This window comes from Hordeum vulgare, chromosome 3H (genome assembly GCF_904849725.1).
Source record: "Hordeum vulgare subsp. vulgare chromosome 3H, MorexV3_pseudomolecules_assembly, whole genome shotgun sequence".
Taxonomy (NCBI): domain Eukaryota; kingdom Viridiplantae; phylum Streptophyta; class Magnoliopsida; order Poales; family Poaceae; genus Hordeum; species Hordeum vulgare.
Genome location: NC_058520.1, coordinates 531,378,713 through 531,394,236, shown reverse-complemented (window position 1 = coordinate 531,394,236; position 15,524 = coordinate 531,378,713). Strand labels below are relative to the sequence as shown.

The following is a 15,524-nucleotide window of genomic DNA, read 5'->3' as shown; positions in this document are numbered from 1 at the left end:
GTTTATAATGTAATTTTAATTAATAATGATGCGCACAATCTAAATAAAATGTTATTTTATCTATTTAACAATTTTTAAATAATATTTATGTTGTAATTTTAATCAATAGCGTACAATCAATTTTTCATCACGAGGCTGATCCATGTTGTTAATTAATCCACGATCCAATTATAATTAACAAAAACTCTAAAAATATATATCTTATAAACTGTAACTCTAATTTTAAATTATTACATATGAACTTTCATTCAAAAAATGTTTTCAATCGAAATCTAATGTATCTTACCTATTTAATTTTTTAAATTTCTATTTATAATGTAATTTGAATCTATAGTGATGTGTATAATCTAAATATGATGTTATTTTACTTATTTCATAATTTTTAAATTCTATGTATGCAGTAAGTTTAAATAAAGGTCTCAAGTCATGATTATTAGTTTAAGACATGTTGTATGGTTTGCTTCCGTTACAACGCACGGGCTCTTTTGATAGTGTATATAGACATACATTAGAGTATAGATTCACTCATTTTGTTTTGTATGTAGTTCTTTAATGGAATATCTAAAAAAAACTTATATTTAGAAACTAAGGGAGTAAATCATATCTGAACATAGGCATACAGACATCACATTTGACACATCGCGTCTGCAAACTAAGCAGCATCCGCGTCCGTTCCATGTTGCAATACGCATCATCCTCTACCCTTTTAGAGTGTTACATCACACATCATGTGGTCAAGAAGAAGATCACGAGCGCAAAAAATTGAAATCAAAGCTCCAGACGGAACAGAACCGAAATAATAAAACAGAGAACCATATCAACAGATGATCCGGACACGTGCAGGAGCGGCAGTCAGTGCACTGTATCTCGCTCTCCCCCCAGCCCCAGCACAGCACGCGCCGTACAACAACCTCCCCATGCCGGCCCCGGCGCGTCGTGGTAGGGCCGTGCGAATTCCCAGCGGCGCAGAGAAGACACGCACAGAAACAGAGCCCAGCGGCCCAGTAGGCCCGGCCACCCCCCACCACCTCCCTGCAGCTCCACCCATGCATGCATGCATGCATGCAGGCAGGCGCGCCGCGACAGCCATGGCACTGCTCCAGCTGCAGCCGCGGTCGAGCCGCCCGGCCCCGGGCAATAATGATGTGGCGACGACGGTGTGAAGAGCTCGTCGGCTTGCGCCGAGGCCGATCGGCGTCGGTGTCGATGCCCCCACCGGCCACCGGCCACCGCGGTTGGACGTCTCGGCTCGTCTTGGCGCCGATCATGGCATGTAGAGCCGGTTGCCGCACCTGCACCGCCACGCCTCCGGGTAGTACTCCGTGGTGACCGGCACCCCCGGCGGCACGGCCACGTGCACCGGGTAGCACGGGTTGCAGCCGCCGCACTTGGACGTGCACCGCGGCGGGTACGACCCCGGCCCTTCCACCGTCAGCCGCCGCCGGCTCCCGCTCCCGCTGGCTCTTGACCGATCCTGTGAGCATGACCACAGATTATGCAACGAATGTGATGGTGCGTGTCGACGGCAGCGACGTATGGTCAAGAAATGATGGGCCCCGCCGGCGTTGAAGGGCTGTCGGGTATGGGCGTGAGCGTGAGCGTGGGCGTGCGCTGGCGTGCATAGCTGTGCCTGCGCGGTGTGTCCGCAGCCTAGTCGAGTGTGCACCTACTTTCGCGGGACCTCAGCTTTGTTGACGCATGGGGCATCATGAACTCGAGATAAATGAATGCTAGGAGATCAAGAACAAGAAACCGGGCGGTGTGCAGGGGCAGGCCAGGCATCGACAGTCTACGTGAACCGCCGGGGGCGTACGGTGTGTGTGCAGCTGTGAATTTTATCGAATGTAGGGGGATGTGAACGCACCTGATTAACAAACGATGCTGCTGCTCGTCTCCAAAAATCTGTACAAAAAAGGAGGACATGGGGGGTCATGACAGAGTGATCTCACTTCAACAGGCATGCATGGTCTAAAGTCTAAGCCAATACTAGAAGATGATGCAATGCATAACAAGGATCCATATTGTTTTTCTCTTGGGCTTTAAGCCGGCACGCCGAGGCCGTATCATGTATGTACGCTCCAGTTTCATTGCAGGTGGAAAGAAGCAGCATCAGCATGCAGAAGAGAGGGTAAAAGAGCAGCAGAGCACATAAAACCTCCATGGAAAACACGCGGAAGAGATGCGAAGTGGCACAGCAGGCACAAACCAAACCAGCGCAAGCGAACGATCAATGGATACGAACCAAAAAAGTTTGCGAAAACTAGGGAAACAACCGCACGGAGGAGCAAAACCCAGGCTCAGTTCGTTACCTGAAGGGAGCACCACCACAGTACTCCTGCCACCGCAAGCCCCGGGCCGGGCGCAGCAGCAGCAGCACAGGGAGACGACGGCGGCCACGACGAAGCACAGGGCCAGCGCCACCATCAGCACGGATCTGCGCCTGCCACCCCACCTCCACCTCCCCCGGGAGCCCTCCATGGGCGATTCCGCTGCGGCAGAACCGGCACCCACTCCCCTTTTAAGCCCCGGAAGCCGCAGCAACAGTATGGCCGCCGCTGACGGAGTGGCCGAATTTGGGAAGAAGCGGAAGCGGGAGCAGGAGCGGAAGCGGAAGCGGAAGCAGAGAGGCGCACGCACACACCCAGCACGGAGCCTCCACCGGTCACCGCTGCCTCTTGTAGCAGGAGCCCGCTCGGCACTGTAGCGGCGTCAGATCTCTCGACCGATCGGAATCCGTCGGACGAGACTCTACAACCGTACGAGATCGGTCGATCGGTGGATGGATGGGAGTGAATGCAGGGGCGAGAGGGGAGCAGCAGGTGCGCAGACGCATAAAAGAACGCGCAGGCAGCAACAGTGCAGAACGGTACCACGTACGTCGTCCGACCTCGCCTCACTCGTCACCTCAGTACTCCTAGTTTTGTATGATTGCGAGGGATCGGCGTCGACTGGTCTCGCCAAATACCGCCAGGTACCTCTCTCACCTCATCTCATCTCATCTGTGGGGAGATGGAGATGGAGATGGAGATGGAGATGGAGATGGATGGAGGACGGGAGGGAGGAGCGCAGCAGCTCGCATGTGCCGTGTGCTCCCCAGAAAAGCCTGTGGTCTTGGCACAGGTTTTACGCGCCAAGGGGGTCCAAGTGGTCCATGGAAGGGGGGAAATTGAAGGTGCAGGCATGGCGCGGTGAGTGCTGTCTAGGAGACTAGGAGATGGAGACGATCTTTCTTAGATCAAGCGTGAGGGGAGAACGTTAGATTCGAGTAAGATTATGCTGGAAGCGTGACGGGAGATTGATGCGTGTGCAGTGCTGATCAATGAATCCGTTCCTCCCAACAGTAACCACACTGTGGACAGAGCAGATACAAACCGGGAGTTATATTGGGCGCAGGTCACAAATTTAGACTCATGCTGCGATTTGGTGCTTGAACTTCAAAAGGGCTGTGCTGCGGTTTCAAACTTGGTCCATCTAACAATTTCCAAAAGAAGTAAAAATTGAAGGATCCATGTAAGTGTCATGGCAAGGGATGATAGAAAGTTTAGTATGATTCCCAAAGTTAGAGGGGGTTGAACCTCCTTATAAGGGATTTTCTTTCACATGCTACTCGAGCTTGAGAAGAGAAGTGGTTCTCGCGTACTCCTCCTTCGTCAGTCATGCTATGCCTCGTTCCGACGCGTTGCAGATTGCGGGATTTAGCAAGGCGACTCCAATGGACGTGTGTTTTGTCCGTTTGGATCGACATGTTCAACCCGTTCTTCATTTGGATCGGTCGTGCGCCCAACGTGCCGACCCATTTTTCGTTCGCGCGACAGACTTGTGTCCATTTTTAGGTTGCTTTATCGAAAACCATATAAAATTTAATACTAGCTTAACAAATGATCAATACAAAACATTGCATAGTTCAAAAACTACATAAATATTTCATGTTTAACGTTAAATTGTCTCAAATACATATAAAAGAAAAGGTTACCGATACATCTATTGGTTGTCGGCACGAATTCACATATGCTCAACCAAATCATTTTGCAGATGCATGTGAGTTTTCTAATCATGCATCTTATGATGAAACTTGATGAACTGTGCAAACATTGCCGCTTCTCCATGCTCACGCACAACATTGTCATCTTGAAACTGAAACCCATGATCTGTTGGGGAACGTTGCATGGGAAACAAAAAAAAATCCTACGCACACGAAGACCTATCATGATGATGTCCATCTACGAGAGGAGATTTGGATCTACGTACCCTTGTAGATCGCACATCAGGAAGCGTTAAGAAACACGGTTGATTTAGTGAAACGTCCTCACGTCCCTCGATACGCCACATGAACCATCCCATGAACCGTCCCGTGATCCATCCCACGATCCGTTCCGATCTAGTGTCGAACGGACGGCACCTCCGCGTTCAGCACACGTACAACTCGACGATGATCTCGGCCTTCTTGATCCAGCAAGCAAGACGGAGAAGTAGATGAGTTCTCCGGCAGCGTGATGGCGCTCCGGTGGTGGTGACGATCTACTCCTGCAGGGCTCCGCAGAATTACGATCTAGAGGAAGAACTATGGTGTCTAAATCTGAGTTGCATGTGGCAAAAGTTGTCCCAAATCAGCCCTAAATCACCATTATATATAGGAGGGAGGGAGGGGAGGAGGCAGCCTCAAACCCTCAAGGTTTGGCCGAAATTGGAGGTGGAGGAGTCCTACTCCAATCCTGCTAGGAGTAGAATTCCTCCTTTCCACTTGGAAACCCTTTCCACCTTTTCCACCTTTGGGTTTTTGCCTCTCAAACCTCATGGGCCTTAGTGGGAGCTTATGTCAGCCAACTAGGGGCTGGTTTGTATCCTCCATCTGCCCATAAGGACCCTCGGGGCGTGACACCCCCTCGATGGTCCCCGGTACCCTCCCGGCACTCCCGGTACACTACCGGTGAGCCCAAAACTTTTCCGGTGACCAAAACAGGACTTCCTATATATCAATCTTTACCTCCGGACCATTCCGGAGCTCCTCGTGACGTCCGGGATCTCATCCGGGACTCCGAACAACTTTCAGTTACCACACATATAACTCAACTATACTAAAACATCATCGAACCTTAAGTGTGGAGACCCTGCGGGTTCGAGAGCTATGTAGACATGCCCCAAGGCACTCCTTGGTCAATATCCAATAGCGGGACCTGGATGCCCATATTGGATCCTACATATTCTCCGAAGATCTTATCGGTTGAACCTCAGTGTCAAGGATTCATATAACCCCGTATGTCATTCCCTTTGTCCTTCGGTATGTTAATTGCCCGAGATTCGATCGTCGGTATCCGCATACCTATTTCAATCTCGTTACCGGCAAGTCTCTTTACTCGTTCGGTAATACAAGATCCCATGACTTACACTTAGTCACATTGCTTGCAAGGCTTGTGTGTGATGTTGTATTACCGAGTGGGCCTCGAGATACCTCTCCGTCACACGGAGTGACAAATCCCAGTCTTGATCCATACTAACTCAACGGATACCTTCGGAGATACCTATTGAGCGCCTTTATAGTCACCCAGTTACGTTGCGACGTTTGATGCACACAAGGTATTCATCCGGTGCCAGTGAGTTATATGATCTCATGGTCATAGGAATAAATACTTGACACGCAAAAACAATAGCAATAAAACAACACGATCAATATGCTACGTTCATAGTTTGGGTCTTGTCCATCACATCATTCTCGTAATGATGTGATCTCGTTATCAAGTGACAACACTTGTCTATGGTTAGGAAACCTTGACCATCTTTGATCAACGAGCTAGTCAACTAGAGGCTTACTTGGGACAGTCTTTTGTCTATGTATCCACACATGTATTTGAGTTTCCAATCAATACAATTATAGCATGGATAATAAACGATTATCATGAACAAAGAAATATAATAATAACTAATTTATTATTGCCTCTAGGGCATATTTCCAACAGTCTCCCACTTGCACTAGAGTCAGTAATCTAGTTCACATCACCATGTGATTTTAACGAATCCAACACCCATATAGTTCTAGGGTTTGATCACGTCTTGCTCGTGAGAGAGGTTTTAGTCAACGGTTCTGAATCTTTCAGATCCGTGTGTGTTTTACAAATCTTTATGTCATCTTATAGATGCTGCTATACGTGCTATTCGAAAATACTCCAAATATCTACTCTACTACACGAATCCTTTTCACTACTCAGAGTTATTCGGATTAGTGTTAAAGATTGCATCGACGTAACCCTTTACGACGAACTCTTTAATCACCTCCATAATTGAGAAAAATTCCTTAGTCCACTAGTTACTAAGGATAACTTTGACCGCTGTTTTTGTGATTCAATCCTGGATCACCTTTTGTACCCCTTGACAGACTCATGGCAAGGCACACATCAGGTGCGGTACATAGCTTGGCATACTTCAGAGCCTACGGCTAAGGCATAGGGGACGACCTTCATCCTTTCTCTTTCTTCTGCCGTGGTCGGGCTTTTGAGTCTTACTCATATTCACACCGTACAACACGGCCAAGAACTCCTTATTTGTCGATCTATTTTGAACTCCTTCAAGAACTTGTCAAGGCATGCATTTCATTTGAAAGTTCTATTAAGCGTTTTGATCTATCTCTATAGATCTTGATGCTCGATGTTCAAATAGCTCTATATAGGTCTTCCTTTGAAAAATTCCTTTCAAATAACCTTTTATGCTTCACAGAAATTCTACATTACTTCCGATCAACAATATGTCAACCACATATACTTATAAGAAATTCTATAGTGCTCCCACTCACTTCTTTGGAAATACAAGTTTCTCATAAACCTTGTACAAACCTAAAAGCTTTGATCATCTCATCAAAGCGTATATTCCAACTCAAGATGCTTGCACCACTCCATAGAAGGATCGCTGGAGCTTGCATACTTGTTAGCATCCTTAGGATCGACAAAACCTTCTGGTTGTATCACATACAATCTTTCCTCAAGGAAACCGTCGAGGAAACAATGTTTTGACATCCTATGTGCAATATTTCATAAATAATGCAGCAACTACTAACATAACTCCAACAGACTTTTAGCATCGCTACGAGTCAGAAAGTCTCATCATAGTCAACGCTTTGAACTTTGTCGGAAACATCTTTCAACAAGTCGAGCTTTTCTTAATGGTGACTTTTAACCATCATTGCATGTCTTTATTTTAAAGATCCATCTTTACTTAACAGTCCTACGACCATCAAGTAGTTTTTCCAAAGTCTACACTTAGCTTTCATACATGGATCATCTCTCGGATTTCATGGCCTCCAGCCATTTGTCGAAATCCGGGCCCACCATCGCTTCTCCATAGCTCATAGGTTCATTGTTGTTCAACAACATGACCTCCAAGATAGGGTTACCGTACCACTCTGTAGTAGTACGCGACCTTGTTGACCTACGAGGTCTGTAGTAACTTGATCCGAAGCTCAATGATCACCATCATCAGCTTCCACTTCAATTGGTGTAGGCGCCATAGGAACATCTTCCTGCGCCCTGCTACACACTGGTTGAAGTGACGGTTCACTAACCTCATCAAGTTCCACCACCCTCCCACTCAACTCTTTCGAGAGAAACCTTTCCTCGAGAAAGGACCCGTTATTAGAAACAAAACACTTTGCTTCCAGATCTGAGATATGAGATGTACCCAACTGTTTTGGATATCCTATGAAGATGCATTTATCCGCTTTGGGTTCGAGCTTATGAGACTGAAACTTTTTCACATAAGCATCGCAACCCCAAACTATTAAGAAACGACAGCATAGGTTTCTCCAAACCATAGTCTATATTGTGTCATCTCAACGGAAATACGCGGTGCCCTATTTAAAGTGAATGCGGTTGTCTCTAATGCATAACCCATAAACGATAGTGGTAGTTCGATAAGAGACATCATAGTATGCACCATATCAAATAGGGTGTGGCTATGGTGGTCGAACACATCTTCACACTATGGTGTTCCAGGTGGCATGAATTGCGAAACAATTTCTAAATTGTCTCAACTGTGTACCAAAACTCGCAACTCAGATATTCGTCTCTATGATCATATCGTTGATAGTTTATCCTATTGTCACGACAATCTTCACTCTGAAATAGCTTTGAACCTTTCAATATTTCAGACTTGTGATTCATCAAGTAAATACTCATGTATCTACTCAAATCATCAGTGAAGTAAGAACATAACGATATCCACTGCATGCCTCAGCACTCAATGGACTGCACACATCAAAAATGTATTGCATCCAACAAGTTACTTTCCTATTCCATGTGGTATGATTTTGCATGTCTCAAGTGATTCAAAATCAAGTGAGTCCAAACGATCCATCTGCATGGAGTTTCTTCATGTGTTTATACCAACAGGTATGGTTTGCATGTCTCAAACGTTTCAAAAATGAGTGAGTACGAAGATCCATCAACATGGAGCTTCTTCATGCATTTTATACCTTCATGACTCAAGCGGCAGTACCACAAGTAAGTGGTACTATCATTATTACTTTGTATCTTTTGGCACTAATATTATGAACATATGTAGCACTACGATCGAGATTCAATAAACCATTGAAGGTAATTATTCAAGCAAATAGAATAACCATTATTCTTTTTAAATGAATAATCGTATTGCAATAAACACGATCCAATCATGTTCATGCTCAACGCAAACACCAAATAACAATTATTTAGTTTTAACACCAATCCCGATGGTAGAGGGAGCGTGCGATGTTTGATCACATCAACCTTGGAAACACTTCCAATACTTATCAGCACCTCGCCATTAGCTAGTCTCCGTTTATTCCGTAGCTTTTATTTCGAGTTACTAATCACTTAGCAATCGAACCGGTATCTAATACCCTCGTGCTACTAGGAGTACTAGTAAAGTACACATCAATATCATGTATATCAAATATACCTTTGTTGACTTCGCGAGCCTTCTCATCTATCAAGTATCTAGGGTAGCTCCGCCTCAGTGACCGTTCCCCTCATAACAGAAGCAGTTAGTCTCAGGTTTGGGTTCAATCTTGGGTTTCTTCATTAGAGAAGCAACTGGTTTGCCGTTTCATGAAGTGTCCCTTCTAGCCCTTGCCCTTCTTGAAACTAGTGGTTTTACTAACCATCAACCATTGATGCTCCTTCTTGATTTCTACTTTTGCGGTGTCAAACATTGCGAATTGCTCAAGGATCATCATATCTATCCTTGATATGTTATAGTTCATCACGAAGCTCTAGCAGCTTAGTGGCAGTGACTTCTGGAGAACCATCACTATCTCATTTGGAAGATTAACTCCCACTTGATTCAAGCGATTGTTGTACTCAGATAATCTGAGAACACGCTCAACGATTTGAGCTTTTCTCCTTTACTTTGTAGACAAAGAATCTTGTCATGGGTCTCATACCTCTCAACAAGGCATTAGCATGAAATCTCAATTTCATCTCTTAGAACATCTCTTATGTTTCGTGACGTTTCAAAACGTCTTCGGCGCCTTGCTTCTAAGCCATTAAGTATTACGCACTGAACTATCACGTGGTCATCAAAAACGTGTATGTCGGATGTTCGTAACATCCACAGAGGACGCTCGAGGTGCAGCACACCGAGTGGTGCATTAAGGACATAAGCCTTCTGCGCAGCAATTAGGACAATCCTCAGTTTTACAAACTCAGTCCGCAAAGTTCATGATAATTCACAAAGACCATTAGACTATGTTCATGATAATTAGTTCAATTAAACTTATTACTTAAGAACTCCCACTCAAAAAGTAAATCTCTCTAGTCATTTGAGTGGTACATAATCCAAATCCACTAACTCAAGTCTGATCATCACGTGAGTTGAGAATAGTTTCAGTGGTAAGCATCTCTATGCTAATCATATCATCTATACGATTCATGCTCGACATTTCGGTCTCACGTGTTCCAAGGCCATGTCTGCACATCCTAGGCTCATCAAGCTTAACCCGAGTGTTCCGTGTGTACAACTGTTTTGCACCCGTTGTATGTGAATGTTGAGTCTATCACACCCGATCATCACGTCATGTCTCGAAAAGACGAACTGTGGCAACGGTGCACAGCCGGGGAGAACACAATTTCATATTGAAATTTTAGTGAGAGATCTCCTCATAATGCTACCGTCGTTCTAAGCAAAATAAGGTGCATAAAAGGATTAACATCACATGCAATTCATAAGTGACATGATATGGCCATCATCATGTGCTTCTTGATCTCCATCACCAAAGCACCGGCACGATGTTCTTCTCACCGACGCCACACCATGATCTCCATCAACGTGTCGCCATCGAGGTTGTCGTGCTACTTATGCTATTACTACTAAAGCTACGTCCTAGCAATATAGTAAACACATCTACAAACACAAACGTTAGTTTAAAGACAACCCTATGGCTCCTGCCGGTTGCCGTACCATTGACGTGCAAGTCGATATTAACTATTACAACATGATCATCTCATACATCCAATATATCACATCACGTCATTGTCCATATCATACCACAAGCATACCCTGCAAAAACAAGTTAGACGTCCTCTAATTTGTTGTTGCATGTTTTACGTGGCTGCTATGGGTATCTAGTATGATCGCATATTACTTACGCAAAAACCACAACGGAGATGTGCAAATTGCTATTTAACCTCTCCAAGGACCGCCTCGGTAGAAACCAATTCAACTAAAGTTGAAGAAACCGACACCCGCCAGTCATCTTTATGCAACGAGGTTGCATGTCAATCGATGAAACCAGTCTTTCATAAGCGTACGAATAATGTCGGTCCGGGCCGCTTCAATCCAACAATACCGCTGAATCGAGAAAAGACTAAGGAGGGCAGAAATCGAACATCACCGTCCACAAAACCCTTTGTGTTCTACTCGAGATATAATCTACGCATGAACCTAGCTCATGATGCCACTATTGGGGAATGTTGCATGGTAAACAAAAAATTTCCTACGCACACGAAGACCTATCATGGTGATGTCCATCTACGAGAGGAGATTTGGATCTACGTACCCGTGTAGATCGCACAGCAGGAAGCGTTAAGAAATGCGGTTGATGTAGTGGAACGTCCTCACGTCCCTTGATCCGCCCCACGAACCGTCCCATGAACTGTCCCGTGATCCGTCCCACGATCCGTTCCGATCTAGTTCCGAAAGAACGACACCTCCGCGTTCAGCACACGTACAGCTCGACGATGATCTCGGCCTTCTTGATCCAGCAAGCAAGACGGAGAAGTAGATGAGTTCTCCGGCAGTGTGACGGCGCTCCGGTGGTGGTGACGATCTACTCCTACAAGGCTCCGCCCGAGCTCCGCAGAAATACGATCTATAGGAAGAACTATGGTGTCTAGATCTGAGTTGCGCGTGACAAAAGTTGTCTCAAATCAGCCCTAAATCGCCACTATATATAGGAGGGAGGGAGGGGAGGAGGCAGCCTCAAACCCTCAAGGTTTGGCCGAAATTGGAGGTGGAGGAGTCTGATACGTCTCAAACGTATCTATAATTTTTGATGATTTCCCGCTGTTATCTTGCCTTCTTTGTATGTTTTATGTACATTTTTATATCTTTTTGGAACTAACTTATTAATTCAGTGCCAAGTGCGAGTTCCTGTTTTTTCCGTGTTTTTGACTCTTTTCAGATCTGATTTTGGAACGGAGTCCAAACGGAAGAAAAACCCCGAAATGATTTTTTCCCGAACGGAAGAAGTCCAGGGGCTTTTGGGCCAAGCCAGGTGGGCTCCAGGGAGCCCACAAGCCCCCACTCTGCCACCAGGGGAGGCGGCGGTGGGCAGGCTTGTGGCCACCCTGGACGCCCCCTGACCTAGGTCTTTGGCCTATAAATTCCCAAGTATTCCGCAAAAAATCAGGGGAGCCTCGAAAATACTTTTCCGCCGCCGCAAGCTTCCATTTCCGCGAGATCTCATGTGGAGACCCTTCCCGGCGCCCTGCCGGAGGGGACTTTGGAGTTGGAGGGCTTCTTCATCATCATCATCGCCCCTCCAATGACTCGTGAGTAGTTCACTTCAGACCTACGGGTCCGTAGTTAGTAGCTAGATGGCTTCTTCTCTCTCTTGGATCTTCAATACAAAGTTCTCCATGATCTTCATGGAGATCTATCCGATGTAATCTTCTTTGGCGGTGTGTTTGTCGAGATCCAATGAATTGTGGACTTGTGATCAGATTATCTATGATATATATTTGAGTCTTTGCTGATTTCTTATATGCATGATTTGATATCCTTGTAAGTCTCTCCGAGTCTTGGGTTTTGTTTGGCCAACTAGATCTATGATTCTTGCAATGGGAGAAGTGCTTGGTTTTGGGTTCTGCCATGTGGTGACCTTTCCCAGTGACAGTAGGGGCAACAAGGCACACATCAAGCAGTTGTCATCAAGGGTAAAAAGATGGGGTTTTTATCATTGGTTTGAGATTGTCCCTCTACATCATGTCATCTTGCTTAAGGCGTTACTCTGTTTATATGGACTTAATACACTAGATGCATGCTGGATAGCGGTCGACGTGTGGAGTAATAGTAGTAGATGCAGAAAGTATCGGTCTACTTGTTTCGGACGTGATGCCTATAGAAATAATCATTGATAGATATCGTCACGACTCTGTACAGTTCTATCAATTGCTCGACAGTAATTTGTTAACCCACCGTCTACCTGCTTTCATGAGAGAAGCCACTAGTAAACACTACGGCCCCCGGGTCTATTCACATTCATCGTTTACAACTTTGCTTTGTTACTTTGTTGATTTCAGTTCTCACTTGGCAAACAATCTATAAGGGATTGACAACCCCTTCATAGCGTTGGGTGCAAGCTTTTGTGTTTGTGCAGGATCTTGAGATACTCCTCCGCCGGATTGATACCTTGGTTATCAAACTGAGGGAAATACTTACCTCCGCTGTGCTACATCATCCTCTCCGCTTCGAGGGAACACCAACGCAGAAGGATTCTTGGTGTCGTCAACGTGCCCATTTCTGGCGCCACTGGAAGGTCTTTTGTGCAGTAGCATAACGAACATCTGAAGCATTTCTGGCGCCGTTGCTAGGGATATTTTTAAGGTAGCAGAAGTATTTCTAGCGCCGTTGCCGGGGAGGAGAAATCAAGATCTATCCAAGTAGGTCTCACAAACTCTTCTCTTGCATTTACTTTTGTTGCCAGTTGCCTCTCGTTTTCCTCTCCCCCACTTCACATTTGTCGTTTTCATTCGCCTTTCTCCTTCGCCGTTTTCTCTTGACCTTGTCATTTTCCTTTGCCGGTTTCTTGCTTGCTTGTGTGCTTGTTTGTTTGTTGAATACATCATGTCTGAAAACACCAAACTTTGCGACTTCTCGAGCACTAATAATAATGATTTTATTAGTACTCCGATTGCTCCCGCCACTAGTGCGGAATCGTATGAAATCAACGCACTTTGCTGAATCTTGTTATGAAAGAGCAATTCTCTTGCCTTCCTAGTGAAGATGCCGCATCCCATCTCAATACCTTCATTGAGCTTTGCGATATGCAAAAGAAAAGAGATGTGGATAATGACGTGATTAAGTTGAAACTTTTTTCCTTTGTCGTTGCGAGGTCGCACAAAAACTTCGTTTTCTTCTTTGCCGAAAAATTGTATCGATTCTAGGGATAGCTCCAAGGATGCTTACATATCCAAGTATTTTCTGCCGGCTAAGATCATCTCCTTACGTGACGATATCATGAATTTCAAGCAACTTGATCATGAACACGTTGCACAATCTTGGGAGAGGATGAAGCTTATGATTAGAAATTGTCCTCCTCATGGCTTGAGTTTGTGGATGATTATACAAATCTTTTACGCTGGCTTGAATTTCGCTTCTCGCAATATCTTGGACTCTGCCTCAGGTGGAACGTTCATGGAAATCACGTTAGGAGATGCTACAAAACTCCTAGACAATATCATGACCAATTACTCTTAGTGGCACACTGAAAGGTCGCCTGCTAGCAAAAAGGTGCACGCTATAAAAGAGATTAACTCGCTTAGTGCTAAGATGGACGAGTTGCTGAATTTGGTTGCTAGTAGAAACTCTACCGTAGATCCTAATGACATGCCACTATCTTCTTTGATTGAGAGTAGCAACACTAGTTTGGACGTGAATTTTTTTGCTAGGAACAATTTTCGCAACAACAATGCTTTTAGAGGAAACTATGTTCCTAGGCCTTTTCCTAGTAACTCCTCTAACAATTATGGCAATTCCTACGGCAACACTTATGGAAATCACAACAAATTACCCTCTGATCTAGAGAGTAATATCAAAGAGTTCATCAACTCTTAAAAGATTTTCAATGCGTCCATAGAGGAAAAACTACTCAAAATAGACGATTTAGCTAAGAGCGTTGATAGGATGTCTTGTGATATTGATGCTTTGATGTGCTCCTCCCAAGATCAACTTGGATGAAACTTTGAAAGCCATGCGTATCTCCATGAATGAGAGCAAAGAAAGAACCACCCAAATTCGCGATAGACATGAATGGTTTAAAAGGGTGCGTTCTAGTGATGCAAATCACGAAGATCTTAAAGTGCTTGGTGTGTCTCCTCTTGAATCTTTGTTTTCGCGTGTCAAACCTACTTATGGAGGGGCTGGATATGAATCCACTTTGGTTGAAAAATGCCCCGATGATTCGGAGTCCACCTATCTTGATGATAAAGGTGTGGAGAGTGGAGTAGAAGAAGTAAAAAATTTGGGTAGTAATGAAACTCCCACTTTGGATTTCAAGGAATTCAATTATGATAATTGCTCCTTGTTTGAATGCATTTCTTTGATGCAACCCATTGCAAACTCTCCACATGCTTATAGCCAAAGCAAAGCCTTTACCGCGCATATCGTAGATGCTATGATGAAATCTCTTGAAGAGAAGCTCGAACTAGAAGTCTCTATACCTAGAAAACTTCATGATGAGTGGGAACCTGCTATCAAAATCAAGATCAAAAACTATGAGTGCAATGCTTTGTGTGATTTGGGTGCTAGTGTTTCCGCGATTCCAAAGTCTTTATGTGATATTCTTGGTTTTCATGAGATTGAAGAGTGTTCTCTTAATTTGCATCTTGCGTATTCTACTGTCAAAAAGCCCATGGGGAGGATCGATGATGTTCTTATTGTTGCAAATAAGAACTATGTACCCGTGGATTTCATTGTACTTGACATAGATTGCAATCCTTCATGTCCCATTATTCTTGGTAGACCTTTCCTAAGGACTATTGGTGCTATCATCGATATGAAGGAAGGGAATATTAGATTTCAATTTCCTTTAAAGAAGGGCATGGAGAACTTTCCTAGAAATAAAATAAGATTGCCTTATGAATCTATGATGAGGGCTACCTATGGTTTGAGTACCAAAGATGACTATACGTGATTCCATCACTTTCGCCTAGCTAAGGGCGTTAAACAAAAGCGCTTGTTGGGAGGAAACCCAACGAATTTATCATTTTTCTTTCTGTTTTGTGTTTTCCACACTTTCATAATTCTGTTATGATTGTGTTTTTTGTGTTTCTTTTTGCGTT

At 44.6% G+C, this 15,524-nt stretch overlaps 1 protein-coding gene across 1 annotated transcript; it reads right to left on the bottom strand.

Annotated features, from left to right (window-relative positions):
- Positions 1-630: 630 nt before the first annotated feature.
- On the bottom strand, positions 631-3,140 carry LOC123444732 (EPIDERMAL PATTERNING FACTOR-like protein 6). Its single transcript, XM_045121553.1, has 3 exons — positions 2,310-3,140; positions 1,865-1,902; positions 631-1,474 (listed from the first exon to the last, which is right to left on the bottom strand). Exons 1-3 carry the CDS (start codon positions 2,476-2,478, stop codon positions 1,265-1,267), a joined length of 417 nt encoding a protein of 138 aa, XP_044977488.1. The 5' UTR covers positions 2,479-3,140; the 3' UTR covers positions 631-1,264.
- Between the last annotated feature and the right edge of the window lie 12,384 nt (positions 3,141-15,524).

Coding starts and splice junctions, on each gene's coding strand:
- LOC123444732 (XM_045121553.1), bottom strand. CDS start 2,478: ATGGAGGGCTCCCGGGGGAGGTGGAGGTGGGGTGGCAGGCGCAGATCC. Junction 1,903..2,309: donor TGTGGTGGTGCTCCCTTCAG/GTAACGAACTGA, acceptor TTTTTTGTACAG/ATTTTTGGAGACGAGCAGCA. Junction 1,475..1,864: donor CAGCATCGTTTGTTAATCAG/GTGCGTTCACAT, acceptor TCATGCTCACAG/GATCGGTCAAGAGCCAGCGG.